The sequence below is a fragment of the Penicillium canariense genome (assembly GCF_028826845.1).
Source record: "Penicillium canariense strain IBT 26290 chromosome Unknown utg000008l_segment0_segment0, whole genome shotgun sequence".
Classification (NCBI taxonomy): domain Eukaryota; kingdom Fungi; phylum Ascomycota; class Eurotiomycetes; order Eurotiales; family Aspergillaceae; genus Penicillium; species Penicillium canariense.
The window spans coordinates 2,051,386-2,065,778 of record NW_026622735.1 but is presented as its reverse complement, the minus strand read 5'-3'; the positions used below and the strand labels follow the sequence as shown (position 1 = coordinate 2,065,778).

The window sequence follows — 14,393 nt, the reverse complement described above, 5'->3', positions numbered from 1 at the left end:
GAAGCCAATTTTGAATATTGCTGTACAATGCTTCTAATCCACGGCTAAGCCGGTGAAGGTCCACACCCTCACGAACGCCTGGACGCATCAAATCTCTCTATACCCCAAGCTCTCTTGCGTTAAGACTGTACACACGGTAGAACCCACAAGATAGATCATGTGGAGAGAAAGGACGGATTCACGAATCAAATTGGAGCGGGGAAGCTCAGCAGCTTACAAACATCCTGCATTCAATGTTAGTAAAAGCACCAGGATGATTAAGACCGCTTGCAAGTAATGCGCACCTTTCGCTTTCGCCGGAACTGATCGTAGAGCTCCTTCCAGACCTCGCGATCGCGGCAATCGCTCTCTTGCGGAGTCCCTGGATTTTGGTTGCATGCGGGTTGCAGCGCGGCCAGCTGTTCCTGGGGCCACATCACCCAAGGCTTGGGCAACGGCCAGTCAGAAAAGTGCACAAACTTGGCCTCCGCTAACACCTTGTCAGGATTCCACTGCTCGTGCTCGGTGCCCAAGAACCTGCGATGATTCTTGGTGCGGAATTCTCCTGAAATCAGACCGTACTGTCGGTGTGGGAGGACGAGAGCATTGTCCCCGTAACGACTGTTGAGGATCTCCATGTCGTACCGGCTATTGGTGATATTGATTTGACCGAAGATCGCCGGCTTGACCGCTTCTTTCAGATAGGTAAATTCGCGGTAGGACGGTTCAATGACGGCGAGAAGGGACGAGAGGGTTTGCGTCTCGGGCAAGAGCCAGTATGCCCGGGGCATGGCAATGGTGGTGGGGGGAAGGAAAAACAGCTCATCCATGGGCTGCAAGAGCATCATGTCGGAGTCGAGATGGATGACTCGATCGTACTGGACCACGCCGAAAGCGTACAGTTTGGCGGTGCTGGTATCCCAGGAGGACTGGGAAGACTCTAGTAGTCAATGGAATGTCAGCCTCCAGAGTCATGTATGAGTTAACTGCCAACCACGTCTGTCTCAACAGCAAACTCACCTCCTCCGCCAGCCGACTCCGCCATGATGCCTTCGATGGTGACCGGCACCATCTGCACATTGTACTGTTCCTTGGCCAGCACCAACAGCTGGCTAATGCGGTCTGTATCGTCCTCGATCACCAGATCCCACTCCTTCGGGTAGAACAGCAAACGGTCCGCGCGAGACCCCAGCCGGTGCAGGGCCTCAAACACCATGACACAGTTGCAGAGATAAGTCTCACTAGTCGCATATTGTGTATACGCAAAGCGCGACCAATCAACTTCATCGTAATGAATATGGGGGAGCGGCAGGGGAGGAAGCGGAGTACGGCGCATCCACTTGATCAACAAGAATAACACCAGCACGACGACCCAGGTGCGGACGTGGCGTAGCTGCCGCTTGGCGACGGACAGAATTGGCTCATCGGGAATGTCGAAAAAGTCCTTCTCCGAAGTATTGGATCCCCGGCGATAGGGGAATGCGGAGCTTTTGATCGCCATCTAGACTGTCGAAGAGGCAGGCGACGGGCAACCTTAGCGGCCTCGTCGCAGGGCGGAGCCTTGGCGCTCCTTATCATCACGTGGTCGTTATTTAGAGGATCCTGATCCACTGCTGGTAGCCTGGAAATACAGGCCATATAAACAAGAACTGCAACGAAGGGTGACAGGAGGGTAATAGGAGGGGTAACAGGAGGGGTGACAGGAACAACGACGCTCTGTCCATGCGGTGGCTGCGTGCTGTACCGGACTCCGTCGGGAGGATTTTCGAAAGGGGGGTGCATATCCTCGACAGATAAAGATAAATCTACAACTGTGACTTGTACATGAGATATATATCTCTCTACTCCGTGAGATCCAAACTGCAGGAAATCAGGCATGGAAAAAGCTCTACCTATCAGGTCTGGAGCATAGTACCACCTAGTCGCACGTTAATCTCGACGATGTGATTGATATTGTACCCAGTAGAATAGTCTGAATGCATCCAAGGGCCTTATCAACCGGCGGTCTGGAATCGAAACCCCGGAAGGATCGGCGGGGCCTCACCATCCCCAGTCATGGCGACATCAGCCAGGTTGGTCTCAGTAGAGGGCGCTAGGAGCTCCATCGTTCTTCACTTTAGGGCTCCACAATAGTTGACTAGTTGCATCATTGCGTCGTGATCAACGGTAGCAGAGTGAGCAAAGTGAGGTGATACATCGCGGAGATGGCGCCATCACGTGGATCCACCTTACCTAATCCCCACACTGGGTGGGTCACGAGGCCTCGCCGGTCTTGGGTTATCCAATCACCCCAGTGTTAGTTTCACCGCCTTCGAGTCGCCTTCCGTTGCGTGATCCTCGACAATTCTCCCTCATCGGACTCATCTATTCCCTGCAGCACGAACATTCACGGCACTGGGCTTGTGCAATCGCCACTTAGCCAGGGCCACCGACTATTTGAATCGGATCCCTCGTTCCCTACGACCTTCAAGTCCCTTCTTTCCCTCGATAGCGTGTACCTCGACCATCTACGATCACTGGCAAATCTTATCTTGACTTTCAAGGTATCCGCCAGGGTCCTCGTTATCCACGATTGCCCCAGTGGCCTGCTGTGCCCCGACACTGGCGCCTTGGTGGATGCACAACCCTTCCTTCGCAAAAGTCATCGCTTCACCTTCCTGAGCGATCAGATCAGCTGCGCCTAGCGACTTGCAAGCACAATCGCCAACTGTTACGACGGACCTACCCTCAACCTTATCGATCTGCTTTGGGCCAGACAGACGCGATTACCTCACGGCGAAAGCCACTGTTTCTCTTTGCACAACTCGGTCTGATCCACTCACCATGGAGTCGACGCCGAAATTATCGTCGACTGTGACGGACTTGACGGCCAGAACGCGAAAAGATGGAATGACCGCTGATTCCAATTGCTTCCCACCCCATGATACCAACGACACCGCCACCAGCGACGCTCTGACGGAACTGGCGAAGCAGAATGTCGCACCATTCCTCGCCAAGTACCATCCACGGCAATATGCGCCCCTGCGATCGGAGGACGGCACACCCTCGGTGCCGCGGACGGGAAATGCAGGCTACTGTTATCGTCACCAGCCTGACTCGAAGTGCAGACGCCAGGCGGATGAACAATCCATGCGCCAGTTACAGCGGGTAGGCTTTCTGACCCCCGTTCATTTTCTGTAGCTAATGACCATCTCTAGGAACTGGAAACGCTTCCCCAGAGTGATCAGCAGGGTATTGCTCATGTCTGGTCGCTCTTCTCTGCCGCCCCCGCCAAGCAGCGCAAGCTGATGCTGCAAGGCATTTTAGCCCAGTGCTGCTTCCCTCAGCTTTCCTTCATCTCCGCCAGTGTCCGAGAACTCATCCGCATCGATTTCCTTGCCGCCCTCCCCCCGGAGCTTTCGTTCAAGATTCTCCGATACCTCGACACCGCCTCCCTCTGCCGCGCCGCACAAGTATCCCATCGATGGAGAGCTCTTGCTGATGACGACGTTGTCTGGCACCGGATGTGCGAGCAACACATTCGCCGGAAGTGCAACAAGTGTGGCTGGGGCTTACCTTTGCTGGATCGCAAGCGTTTGCGGGAGTCAAAGCGCGAAATCGAGTTGCGTGCGACCAACTGGGGCAACCAGTCCTCCAACCACTCGGGCGAAGGTGCCCCCAATGACACCTGTTCAGTGGTGGAACTTCCTACCGGCGGAAAGCGCAAGATTGATGCCGACGACCAAAGCTGTGCTATGATTAAACGCCACTGCATTTCGCCAGCGTACAAGCCCGAGCCGGATGACGATTACTTCAAGACACGGTATCGACCTTGGAAAGACGTCTATCGCGATCGCTTTGTCGTTGGCATGAACTGGAAGCACCGACGCTGCTCGGTTAAGGTTTTCCGAGGTCACACCGACAGCGTGATGTGCCTGCAGTTCGAGGACAACATCTTGATGACTGGCTCGTACGATGCGACTATCAAAATCTGGGATATGGAGACTGGAGAGGAGCTGCGGACCCTCCGGGGACATACTGCTGGCGTGCGCTGTTTACAATTTGATGATACCAAATTGATCACAGGCAGCCTCGATCGCAGCATCAGGGTGTGGAACTGGCGCACCGGCGAATGCCTCTCCAAGTATAACGGCCACACAGAGGCGGTCATTGGCCTCCACTTCGATGCCACTCTCCTTGCGTCCGCCTCGGTTGATCGGACTGTCAAGATCTGGAACTTCAAGGACAAGTCGACATTTGTTCTGCCTCATCCCGAGGGTGTCAACGCCGTCAAGATAGACACCACCTCCCGTACCGTTCTGACTGCGTGTGATGACGGCGCAGCACGTCTGTGGGATCTTGATACCAAGACTTGCATCCGCGTTTTCCACAATCATATCGGTGCGGTGCAACAAGTCATTCCGTTGCCGCGTGAGATCGAACTGGAGAACCATCTCGCCGACTGCGAAAATGACCATTTCAGTACCTCCTCCCAGAACGATGACGCGGTCAACATCCTCTCGCCTCTCCTGGGGCACAAGTCTCTATCCCTACAACCTTCACCCTTTGGCTCTTCTTTCGACCAGGATCAGGATCGCTTGGAACCCCCGCGCTACATCATCACCAGCGGTGTCGACGCGACTATTCGGCTGTGGGAAACCAACACTGGCAGATGCCTGCGCACCTTCTTCGGGCACCTGGAGGGCATCTGGGCATTGTCAGCCGATACCTTACGCATTGCCTCGGGCGGCATGGACCGAATGGTCAAGATCTGGGACCCTCGCATCCCGACATGTCAAGACACTTATGAAGGCCACTCTGCCGCTGTCAATTGCATCGGGCTTAGTGATAGTCGCTTCGTCACAGGTGGTGACGATTATCACGTCCGCATGTATGACTTCCGGGCCTAAGTCTCCCCTTCACATCCTCTACCTCTCCCAACACTATTCTCCAATCGCCTTCTTCCTGCCTTTCATTTTTCCTTTTCATTTATTTCTGGTGTTATTATGGTCGATGGTTAGATACCCGGGCGCATTTCAGAAACATTGAATTTATTTTGTACAACGCAGCACGGCTCGGTATCTCATGGGTTGGGCTGTTCCTGGTATCGATGAATGCATAAGTGCATTAGCGGCGCTGGAAGGGGCTTTTTTCTAATATGATTGCTCAAGGTTCATCTTAATTAAAATACTATCTTTATCCCACATACTGTATTGAGTTATTGCAATGTATTTCCATGCCAGCTTCCACCGTGGTAGCGTGTTGGTAGTCCGTTGTTCCACTTTATTCCGTGGCGCACTTGCAGCACCCAAAATTTGATTGATCTTGGATCTCGTAAGAGGCGCTACAGTAATATTCGAAATTAGATATACCCCTACACTCTTTGACTTTCATTCCCGAACCGTACAACCATCCTAAAAGTAGCAGACTCGTAAGGTCTCCGGTAGTTCTACATATTATTGTACAGTATATTGCCATAGATGAGTCACCGTTATAGTACCGAAATATTACATAGAACCATCCAGACTCGCTACTTTACAGTAACATCGGCGGATTTGTGAAGGGTAATGCCGGCTTACAGGTGACCACTTGGTCATGAATCTGCAAGACAGTGGGGGGCCTCGGGTCGAATTCGGCTGAACTCGACCGAGTTCACCTAAAACCCCAAGCCAGAAGAAATAGACGGGTCATTTCCCCGAAACTGAGTATTCGTGTGATTATCCAACTCTCAAGACTCGGTCAAAATGTCGGGTAGCTCGATCCCCGAAGAATCCCGGCGGAAAAGAGTTCGTAAGGGAACGAAGAGCTGCTGGGAGTGTAAGCATCCATCTCCGCAACGAAGCACGAGACTAACGGTGAATAGGTAAAAGGAGGAAAATCAAGTGTATTCCCTCCAGAGATCTCTCTATCTGCACTGGCTGTCTAGAAAGAAGCACTCCGTGCCTCAGTCAAGAGTGGGTGGATGATCCTTCACCACACCATGCTGACGAGTCAGCGTTGGCTCGGCGCATGGCAAGAGTAGAGGCATTATTAGAGAGCCTGATGGAGACAATGAACGGGGGCCAGCAGCGTGACTTTGGTACTTTATCCATTCCAGCGACGGCGAAAGAGTCCCGACCTCTCTTCCCATCACTGTGTAATGGATCCGGGGTGCAGGCCGAAGTTGGTATCCTGATGGGAAAGCTTGAGATTCTACGCCAACGACTAGCTACGATGTTGCCTTGTCAAGCGGATGTAGATTGCCTCTTCTCCTCGAGTCATGGATGGTGGCTTATCCAGCAACATATGATGCCGTATCTACCAGACTTAACTGAGAATGACTTTCACGGGTTGTTCAATGTCTCCAATGTCTCAAAACGGACATCCGTTAACTATAGCGAGACTACTTCTCTGTATCGCGATCTGCATTCAGCAGCTTCCACCTGACATGGATATGCGAAAATTCCAGACTAAAAAACCACTTCGAGATATGATGAGCGATATCACTGACTTTCTCGTCCGAAAAGTCACTTCTGATGACGAGCAGATTGGAAGCATTGAAGGTATTGAATGTCTTGCACTTCAGGGAATTTACGAGGTCAATGCCGGCAATCTTCGAAGATCATGGCTTTCATTTCGGAAAGCCATCGCGATAGCTCAGCTTTTGGGCCTGCACAGAGTGGCTGTCAATTCGTCCCAGGAAGGGCTTGATTTCATGAAGACAAAATGACGTCATTTATGGTATCAGGTATCGAGAGGAGTATGTGGCTCACCTCGGGTTGCATAGACTCATGCTGAACCCGACTAGGAACGGTACCTCTCCACCCTGCTCGGCGTACCGTCAGGTACAGGCTCAGCAGCCTTCCCCTTTGACGACGATGCTGCTTGGCTCTCCCAAGAAGATCTTTACCATAAACATCTATACCATATAGCTGGCCTTATTCTTGCTCGCAACCAAGAAGATTATACTCATTCCTTCTCCACTACTCAGAGAATTGGTGAACAACTCGATTCGCTCGCAGATCAAATGCCGTTAGTCGGTGGGAAATACCTACTAGCATACTCAAGAGCCGCACAAAAGAAGCATCTGTCCAGTTCGAGCGAATAATGTGCCAAATCTGGCATTTCGAGTTAGCGATGCTTGTGCATCTACCATTCATGCTACCCGCGGCAACTGATCGACGATACGAATATTCGCACGTGTCTTGCCTAGATGCCAGCCGGAACCTGATTAAGAGATGGATTTCCATTCGTGAGAGCCAGAGCACGCTTCTCTTCTCCAACCTCCTCGAATTCCAGGCTTTCACAGCAGCGACAACTCTCCTTCTAGGGCTCCTCAGCGCCCCAAAAAGCACAAATCAAGACGACTTACAAGAAAGGTACGAGGATTCTCAGCTCGTGGAGACGATTATTCAGAATTCCGAGAGACTTAAGCAGCAGGGTGCTGGGATGTCCGTTGGTACTCAGAGTATTTCAGTCATTCGCACGCTTCAACGGTTATCCCACGGAGGAAACCCATCGGACAAACTGCGTCTTGAAATCCCTTTTTTTGGAGTTATTCGGATAGTGGTGCCCTGCAACCGTTGGAGGGTGAGCGGATTGTAGGGGCAAATGCATGCCAAAATGCCTCTTTTCTTCGACCTGCACAATCGACTATGTCCTCTCCCATGACGAGAATGGATCGCATCCGGAATTTTATTTCTCATCCTACAAGACAGGTATCTCGGGAAATACTTGGGAATGAAGAGAGTTATGCTGGCAATGGTGAGGGGAGGGAAGATACTATCTTGCAGATTTCTGGCGGTCAGTTTCAACTTCCTGAGGCGTCGGGAATCCAGGATGGTCTTGTTACCAGTGAGTGGTCTTTTCAGGAGAGTGATATGATTTTCTTTGACAGCTTGGTGAATACGGATTTGGTGGGTAACTGGATGCTCTAACCCAGCCACAAGAGTCGAGAAGAGTCGAATTTGGTAGATAAAGGGAATAGCCTGAAACGATGTAGGGCTATTTTTTGCTTCAGTTCGTACATAATTTAAAAAACAAATTCGAAGGCTGTTTAGGTTCTTGTTCTGTCTTCCGCCGGATTAAGAATCTCACGGTGTAATCGGCGGAAATACCATGTAGGCGCAGGTGTTTTTACTATATTCGGCCGAATATATGCGACATCTAAACGGAGGAACGGCGGAATAAGAGGCGGACAATATGCTACAGTAATTAAACTATTTCTTATAAGAACCTGACTTCTTCATGCAAGCAAATCCAGCTGACTTCCTTAAAAATACTATTGCGAACAATCACCCTCCAACCAAAGGGAATCCTTACGAGAAGCATGGAAGAATCTCTCATGGCTCTCAAGCAAGACACTGTTAGTATTAGAGCCGCTGCTAAGACTCACATCGTCTCCTATTCCGCCGATCTCACCTCACCTGTCTTCCAAAATTCAACCGAGCGCGCTGCCAAATTGGCCACCTACTACCTCCCAACCATTTCGTTCTTTGCCGACGGGAGCATTAATCAACTATCCGATCCATCGCTTTATGTACCACTGATCTCAGGGCCTCTGGATAGACTGGGAGGCCTTCCTGAAGTGAGAGGACACAGAGTTGAGGCTGTTGGCGAGAACAGTGCAATTATTTGGCTTTCATTGAGGGTGGATGGGTTGGAGATAGTTAATGTCTATTTCTTCAGAAGGATGGAAAATGGAGCTGAAGGGTTCGAGGGTGGTATTTTTGATGGGGAGATGTGGCTTTCGAAGCAGCTGGCGAAGGAGTAGATCGGCTTTTTCGTGACCCCACTGTGCTAATACCGGGACCCTCCAGAAATGTGATTCACGAAATCCATCTCCTTATACACACATGTCCAAGTCTACGTAAAGGGCGATGGATAAGGGTTCCAATTGGTAGACCGGTTAGTACCTAGGGGTGCCGTCGCTATATGTCTACTGCACAACTACATTAGAATGTAAAATGAATTGTGGAGGGTGATTGAATTAGGGTAAGCTATCTCAAAACATGCCATGATAAGAGAATTAATATCTGATTAACCATCCAGGCAACGCAAATTATGTAGCGAAACAATATGGAGCAGTGCGGCCACTAGGTGTGAAGTAGAAACAAAGCAGAAACAAAAAAGTCAAGTCATATTCTCATGTGCATCGTGTGTGGAGAAGAGCCTGATGTCGGATGATGTCAAAAGGCTGCTGTCAAGTCCGTAATTCACTCGATAGTGATCTTCTTGGTGGCCGAAGCAGTGGACTTCGGCACTGTAACAGAGAGTATGCCGTTCTTCAGGCTGGCTTTGACTTTGTCTTGGTCGATGCCATTCGGGAAGGAGAAGGAGCGTGAGAATTCACCGACAGAGCGCTCGCTGGCCCAGTAGCGGTGGCTAACCTTGGAGGCCTTCTCCGTGGTTGCAACTGCCTGTTCAGTTCCCGCCTGCTCCTCTGGCTCGGCTGTGCTGTACTCGCGTTCGGTGCGGCCCTTCACGACCAGAGTCTGCGGATCGGTAAATTCGATGTCGATATCTTTTTGCGCGATACCGGGTAGCTCGCCGTCCAAGTGGAATGCCTCTTCGCTTTCACGGACGTCAAACCGGGGGGCGAAGCTGCGCGCGGCGGAACGGTGGCTGCCGCGGTGGTTGTCATAATCGTCGAGGAGACGGAAAAGAGGGGCGAAGTCGCCCGGGGCGGGAAAGCTAGCGCGGAATAGAGACATGGAGGTCTTATTGAAGTGGTTGATATAGAGGAGAGGAGACGATAAAGTCGAAGCGTTGGAGGTTTGTATAGCTTGGCACTTAGCAGGAGTTGGCGTGAGTTGATATGAAACTGTGAGTAGGCTGGACCGTGAGGGGTGTTATATAGAGCAGAGACAGCCACTTGCAGCTTCCAAAATCTAATTATAGCCTTTGATCTTGGAAGTCGCCTGTGTTTACCAGATGTTGCTAGCAGCTTCTAGACGATGCTTCTTCGCGTTTCTATGGGTCACGTGCCATTCGGCGTAGAGGGTATACTGGAGGTGTCGCCCAATTTTAGGCAGTATAACCGCTAGACCAAGAATACACTACTGTACATACAAAAACATGAGAAAAGCGGGCACTTGATGAATAAGCCCGTTCTGAGTGGCAAGTTACCACCCCACATGTTCCGACGACTGTTCCAGAAGCGCATACCCGTAGGTGCGCTGTTTTTGATGTGGTGACGTCACTGGGCGGGAATACTCAGTCATCTCAGCTGGCGAAGGAACTAGTAATCAGTCATAGTTAGCTCAGCCCAAGCTCACGTTCACCCTCAATTCGGCTTCCCTGTTCAGCATAGAGAGCAATGTCGCTCGTGCAACATGTTTCTTCCCTTGAAGGCGTCGACCATGACCCAGACGCCGGCATTGATGAGGACTTCACGCCTATTGCACGCAAGATCAGCTACGATGTGCTGCAAGCGCCCAGTCATACTGTCCCGGTCGATGAACAACTACCAGCAACAGCCGCCTACGAAGTTCCTGTTGTGAAGAGACTAGGTATGTGCGGTGCAAATTATATGAATGATGACTGACGGCGTACAGCGCAGGTCGCTTTTACAATACTGGCATGCTGGGTCGCGTCCGGCATAGTGTTTGGGTTTGCGGCACTGAAGCCCATCCTAGTAGAGGAGGAAGTCTATCACAATCAGTGTACCGAGGACGAATTGCAAGCCGGGGTCGAACTATGTGTCCAGCAGGATTTGAGGTATGTTGACCCTTGAGCCAGAGTGTCTCTCCCTAACATTGTAAAGTCTCAACCTCTTTTTCACCATTGCGTCCATCACAGCGAATGTCTCTGCACTTCCCGTTGGGACCATCCTCGACCATTATGGATCACGCATTTGTGGCCTTATTGGTTGTGTGCTTCTTGCACTCGGCAGCCTGTTCATGTCGCTTTCATTCCTGCTGCGCCGGTTCCACGGGCTCATCGCAGGCAACTTCTTCCTAGCTTTTGGCGGAACCTTCATCTTCGTTCCGTCTTTCCAAATTGCGAACGCATTTCCCAGACATGCTGGCACCATAGTCGCACTTGTAACAGGAGCATTTGATGCTTCTGCCGCTGTCTTCCTGCTCTATCGATTCGCCTATGAGGCTTCGGGCCATACATTCACCCCAGATAAATTTTTTCTGAGTTACCTGGCCGTTCCGGTGCTGATAACCCTCGCGCTTCTCTCATTTATGCCAAAAAGGGACTATTATTCAACACTCGGGTTAGAAACTGAGATTGAGCGGGCCGAAGATGCCACCCGCGATGTGCACGAATCCGACGATGAAATCGAGAGTGAAAGCCAGCTACAGCGCGTACGCGGTAAACGCGCCGAGAGCAGGCAGAAGACATTCTACGATATCAACGAAGCCCTGGGTGGCTCAGAGGAGAGACAACAGCGAGCCAAGCGCGAGGAAAACCGCCACCAAGTCAGTCAGGTCTGGGGCGTATTGCATGGGATGCCAGCTCACAGGCAGATGGCGACCCCATGGTTCATTCTAATTACTCTCATGACTATCATCCAAATGCTTCGAATGAATTATTTCATCGCAACTGTTCAAGCTCAGTACGAGTACATGCTTGGTTCAGTCGAGGATGGCGAACGAATTAACAACTTCTTCGATATTGCACTACCCGTCGCCGGTGTTTTATTTACCCCTTTTATTGGGGGTTTGTTGGATCGCCTCAGTGTGCCCGCGATGCTTAGTCTCATAGTGGTTTTCACCACGATCATTGGCGTCCTGAATTCCATCCCGGCTATCTGGGCAGGATACATGACCGTCCTACTCTTTGTCCTGCTGCGGCCTCTCTATTATTCAGCCATGTCGTGCGTTCTTACCCTACTATTCGCTTTGCTGAGATTCACTAACTGGCAATTTAGCGACTATGCGACGAAGGTTTTTGGCTTCGCAACCTTTGGTCGGGTCTATGGAACGATCATTTGCGTCTCTGGACTCGTCAATTTCTCTCAATACGGGTTGGATACACTTACCCATGGACCATTTGGAGGAAATCCAATCCCGATCAACTCAGCCTTGGCGATTGCTGGATTCCTTATCGGTGTTGTGCTTGTAGGGTTTGTCACTGTGGCAGGTAGGCGGCTTAGAGCTGATGTGGTCAACGATGACGAGAGAGAGCCGCTGTTGCTGGAAAGAGATGAGGATGAGGATGAATAGATGCTCTGCCAAATTGTCACTAATGACCTGGTTCTTATAATGATGGAATCACCAGGGCTACAGAGGGATACGCTTCTGTTGCACTAGGAGAATATGCTATATCATTCCTTCCAAATCCAAAGCCATCCCTCGTGATTGAGCTGTGACGTGCTACATTTCTAGTTCGTCCATTCATCTAATAGAACAGGAAACCTTTCGCCACAAAAGCTATCTAGATTGCGAATCGAGGAATTTGATATGTTGCATAGTAATTCCGGAAATCGGTCACCACATACACTTTTCATTGCTTTCCTCATACCTGGGGCCAAGATGCGCTGGTCTATGTTATCTGCTCTGTAAATCAGCGTATTTTTTGGAATATCAACATTCCCGTATACTGCCACTGGTGACGCGCGCTGCCTCACTCGGTATGCCCTAATCAACAGGAAGCTCGAAGCAAAAATAAGTAGAACAATTATTGACACGCCAGACACCCTTGTGCGCGTGTGATGCAAGATGTATGAGTAAGGTAGGGGTTAAACTAGCTACGGTCGAACCCTTAGGTAATATTGTATGAGATCAACACCGTTGAATGTAGTAAATTCTGTATAATCGCTGCACGGGACAGGATTAGTCGTGATTTTTCTGAGCACCGTTGAACTTTTCCTGAGTACCGGTCAGCTGGAACCCGAATCCGTTTCATCAGTACTCCAAATGATGGGCCAGAAGTCAGAGACGAAAGGACCGCCGTCTGCCAAGAGCTGCTGAAAAGATTCGTTTTTGCCAATCTGTCCAAGAACAGAAACTATGTAGCGTGTCACGAGATTCCTCATGGGGTCCATCCGATTGCCGTGATTTGGTGGTGTGTTCGAGTAGACAAACCGAACAAACTCAATAATACCAGTGACTCCCGCGTCATATAGCTTGAAGCTTCTTAGCGTTTCCTGCAGCTTGGAGAGGATCAGTCGGCGCAACGACTCTATGCCATATTTGTCGGCCAGGACATAGAGTCTAGCTTGGTCGATAAATACAGGGTTGAAGTCTTCCCAGGGACCGGTATTCCGGGGTGGTGTGTAAGCGTAACCCAAATCGTCGCTTTGGCTTTGCCTTCTCGGAACGATCAGGGTCCTGTCGAATGCACCGCGCAATTGTTTAGTCCAGATGCTTCGTTCCGCATATGGAATTTCGGCATCATTGCAGATGGTGTGCTTGGACGCGGGCGATTCGTCTGGAGCTATCGCCAAATCAGTCTGAGGCTCAGGCTCAGGCTCAGGTTTAGGTGCTGCGTCCGAATTCGCATTCAAGCGACGTTTCTTGTGTTTGCTTTTTCCCTTTGCAAGTTTTGTGCCTTCCGCGGGAAACATGCCATCTACCAGGCGAAATGTAGGGGGAGTGTAGTTTCGGAAATAAGCAAATTCGCATAATCGAACAAATGTGTCCTCATCCACCTCTGACCAGTCAACGTGTCTCGTTTTCGCCTCGATCATTTCACCGTTCATTAGAGCATTCAGACTTGGAGAAAGCCCCGCCAAAGCAGAAGAATGCACAGTTACTTCCTTCTTATTGGCCCCAACTGTGAAGGTGAACAAAGGCGAAGAAAGACATCTTCAAAGTATTAGACCCATATCATGACAAGACTACCGTAGAACACACACCTTCCGAAGGCACCCTCCATTTGCAATAATGATGCAATGATGATGATAGAAGTGAAACTGAAGCGACCTCCGCTGTCAGAGGAGCGATGAATATCAAGAGCGTTGACAAAGTAGATTTCTGCGCCTTAGACGGTTCCTTCACAGGCAGTGTGTACTCTGCATGCTGCCGTAGAGATGTGTCCTGATTTTATTGGCTGAATTGCCGAGTCGCTCATGCATAGAAAGGATCAATAACTGATTGCATCGAACTCACAATGATACGATGGACCCTGCTGGAGTGACCAGGTGCATTCCCCGAAACAAGTAAAGTGAAGAAGGAAGAAATTATGGGGGAGAATCCGCTATTATGTAGTGGGCTCCCTTGGCAACGCGCCCAGCCAGGTTAGTCGATTCCTTCAGTCACGCGTCCCTCAGGTGATCTCCAAGTCACCTGATCACGGGTTCCTTTGCTCTGAGAGATCAGAACGGAATAATTGATTGTTCTTCCCGGCATGGGAAGGACGCTAATCTAAATAGTTACTTCTGACGATGCTTATGTGACGTGATGCCCAGTGGGCCGATTAGCCGGGTAGCCAGGGCTGTCCGGTGTGTAGTGTCACCGCCCGTAGCCTGCCTGAACCAGGGAAGAGATGTTGGGTATCTTTAC

At 50.5% G+C, this 14,393-nt stretch overlaps 6 protein-coding genes across 6 annotated transcripts; 3 read left to right on the top strand and 3 right to left on the bottom strand.

Annotated features, from left to right (window-relative positions):
• Window positions 1-185: 185 nt before the first annotated feature.
• On the bottom strand, window positions 186-1,480 carry N7482_010687 (Glucose N-acetyltransferase 1; the record flags this gene model as incomplete). Its single annotated transcript, XM_056692811.1, has 3 exons — window positions 186-224; window positions 285-919; window positions 1,000-1,480. 3 exons carry the CDS (start codon window positions 1,478-1,480, stop codon window positions 186-188), a joined length of 1,155 nt encoding a protein of 384 aa, XP_056538768.1.
• Window positions 1,481-2,802: 1,322 nt separating this feature from the next.
• On the top strand, window positions 2,803-4,868 carry N7482_010686 (F-box/WD repeat-containing protein; the record flags this gene model as incomplete). The annotated part of the gene is made up of 2 exons (XM_056692810.1): window positions 2,803-3,126; window positions 3,177-4,868. 2 exons carry the CDS (start codon window positions 2,803-2,805, stop codon window positions 4,866-4,868), a joined length of 2,016 nt encoding a protein of 671 aa, XP_056538767.1.
• A 3,398-nt stretch (window positions 4,869-8,266) lies between these two features.
• On the top strand, window positions 8,267-8,710 carry N7482_010685 (uncharacterized protein; the record flags this gene model as incomplete). Its single annotated transcript, XM_056692809.1, has 1 exon — window positions 8,267-8,710. One exon carries the CDS (start codon window positions 8,267-8,269, stop codon window positions 8,708-8,710), a length of 444 nt encoding a protein of 147 aa, XP_056538766.1.
• A 442-nt stretch (window positions 8,711-9,152) lies between these two features.
• Window positions 9,153-9,650, bottom strand: N7482_010684 (Hsp20/alpha crystallin family protein; the record flags this gene model as incomplete). Its single annotated transcript, XM_056692808.1, has 1 exon — window positions 9,153-9,650. The coding sequence occupies one exon, from the start codon at window positions 9,648-9,650 to the stop codon at window positions 9,153-9,155; it is 498 nt and encodes a 165-aa protein (XP_056538765.1).
• Window positions 9,651-10,255: 605 nt separating this feature from the next.
• On the top strand, window positions 10,256-12,113 carry N7482_010683 (uncharacterized protein; the record flags this gene model as incomplete). Its single annotated transcript, XM_056692807.1, has 3 exons — window positions 10,256-10,448; window positions 10,494-10,656; window positions 10,703-12,113. The coding sequence occupies 3 exons, from the start codon at window positions 10,256-10,258 to the stop codon at window positions 12,111-12,113; spliced, it is 1,767 nt and encodes a 588-aa protein (XP_056538764.1).
• A 656-nt stretch (window positions 12,114-12,769) lies between these two features.
• N7482_010682 (uncharacterized protein) lies at window positions 12,770-13,591 on the bottom strand (the record flags this gene model as incomplete). Its single annotated transcript, XM_056692806.1, has 1 exon — window positions 12,770-13,591. The coding sequence occupies one exon, from the start codon at window positions 13,589-13,591 to the stop codon at window positions 12,770-12,772; it is 822 nt and encodes a 273-aa protein (XP_056538763.1).
• Between the last annotated feature and the right edge of the window lie 802 nt (window positions 13,592-14,393).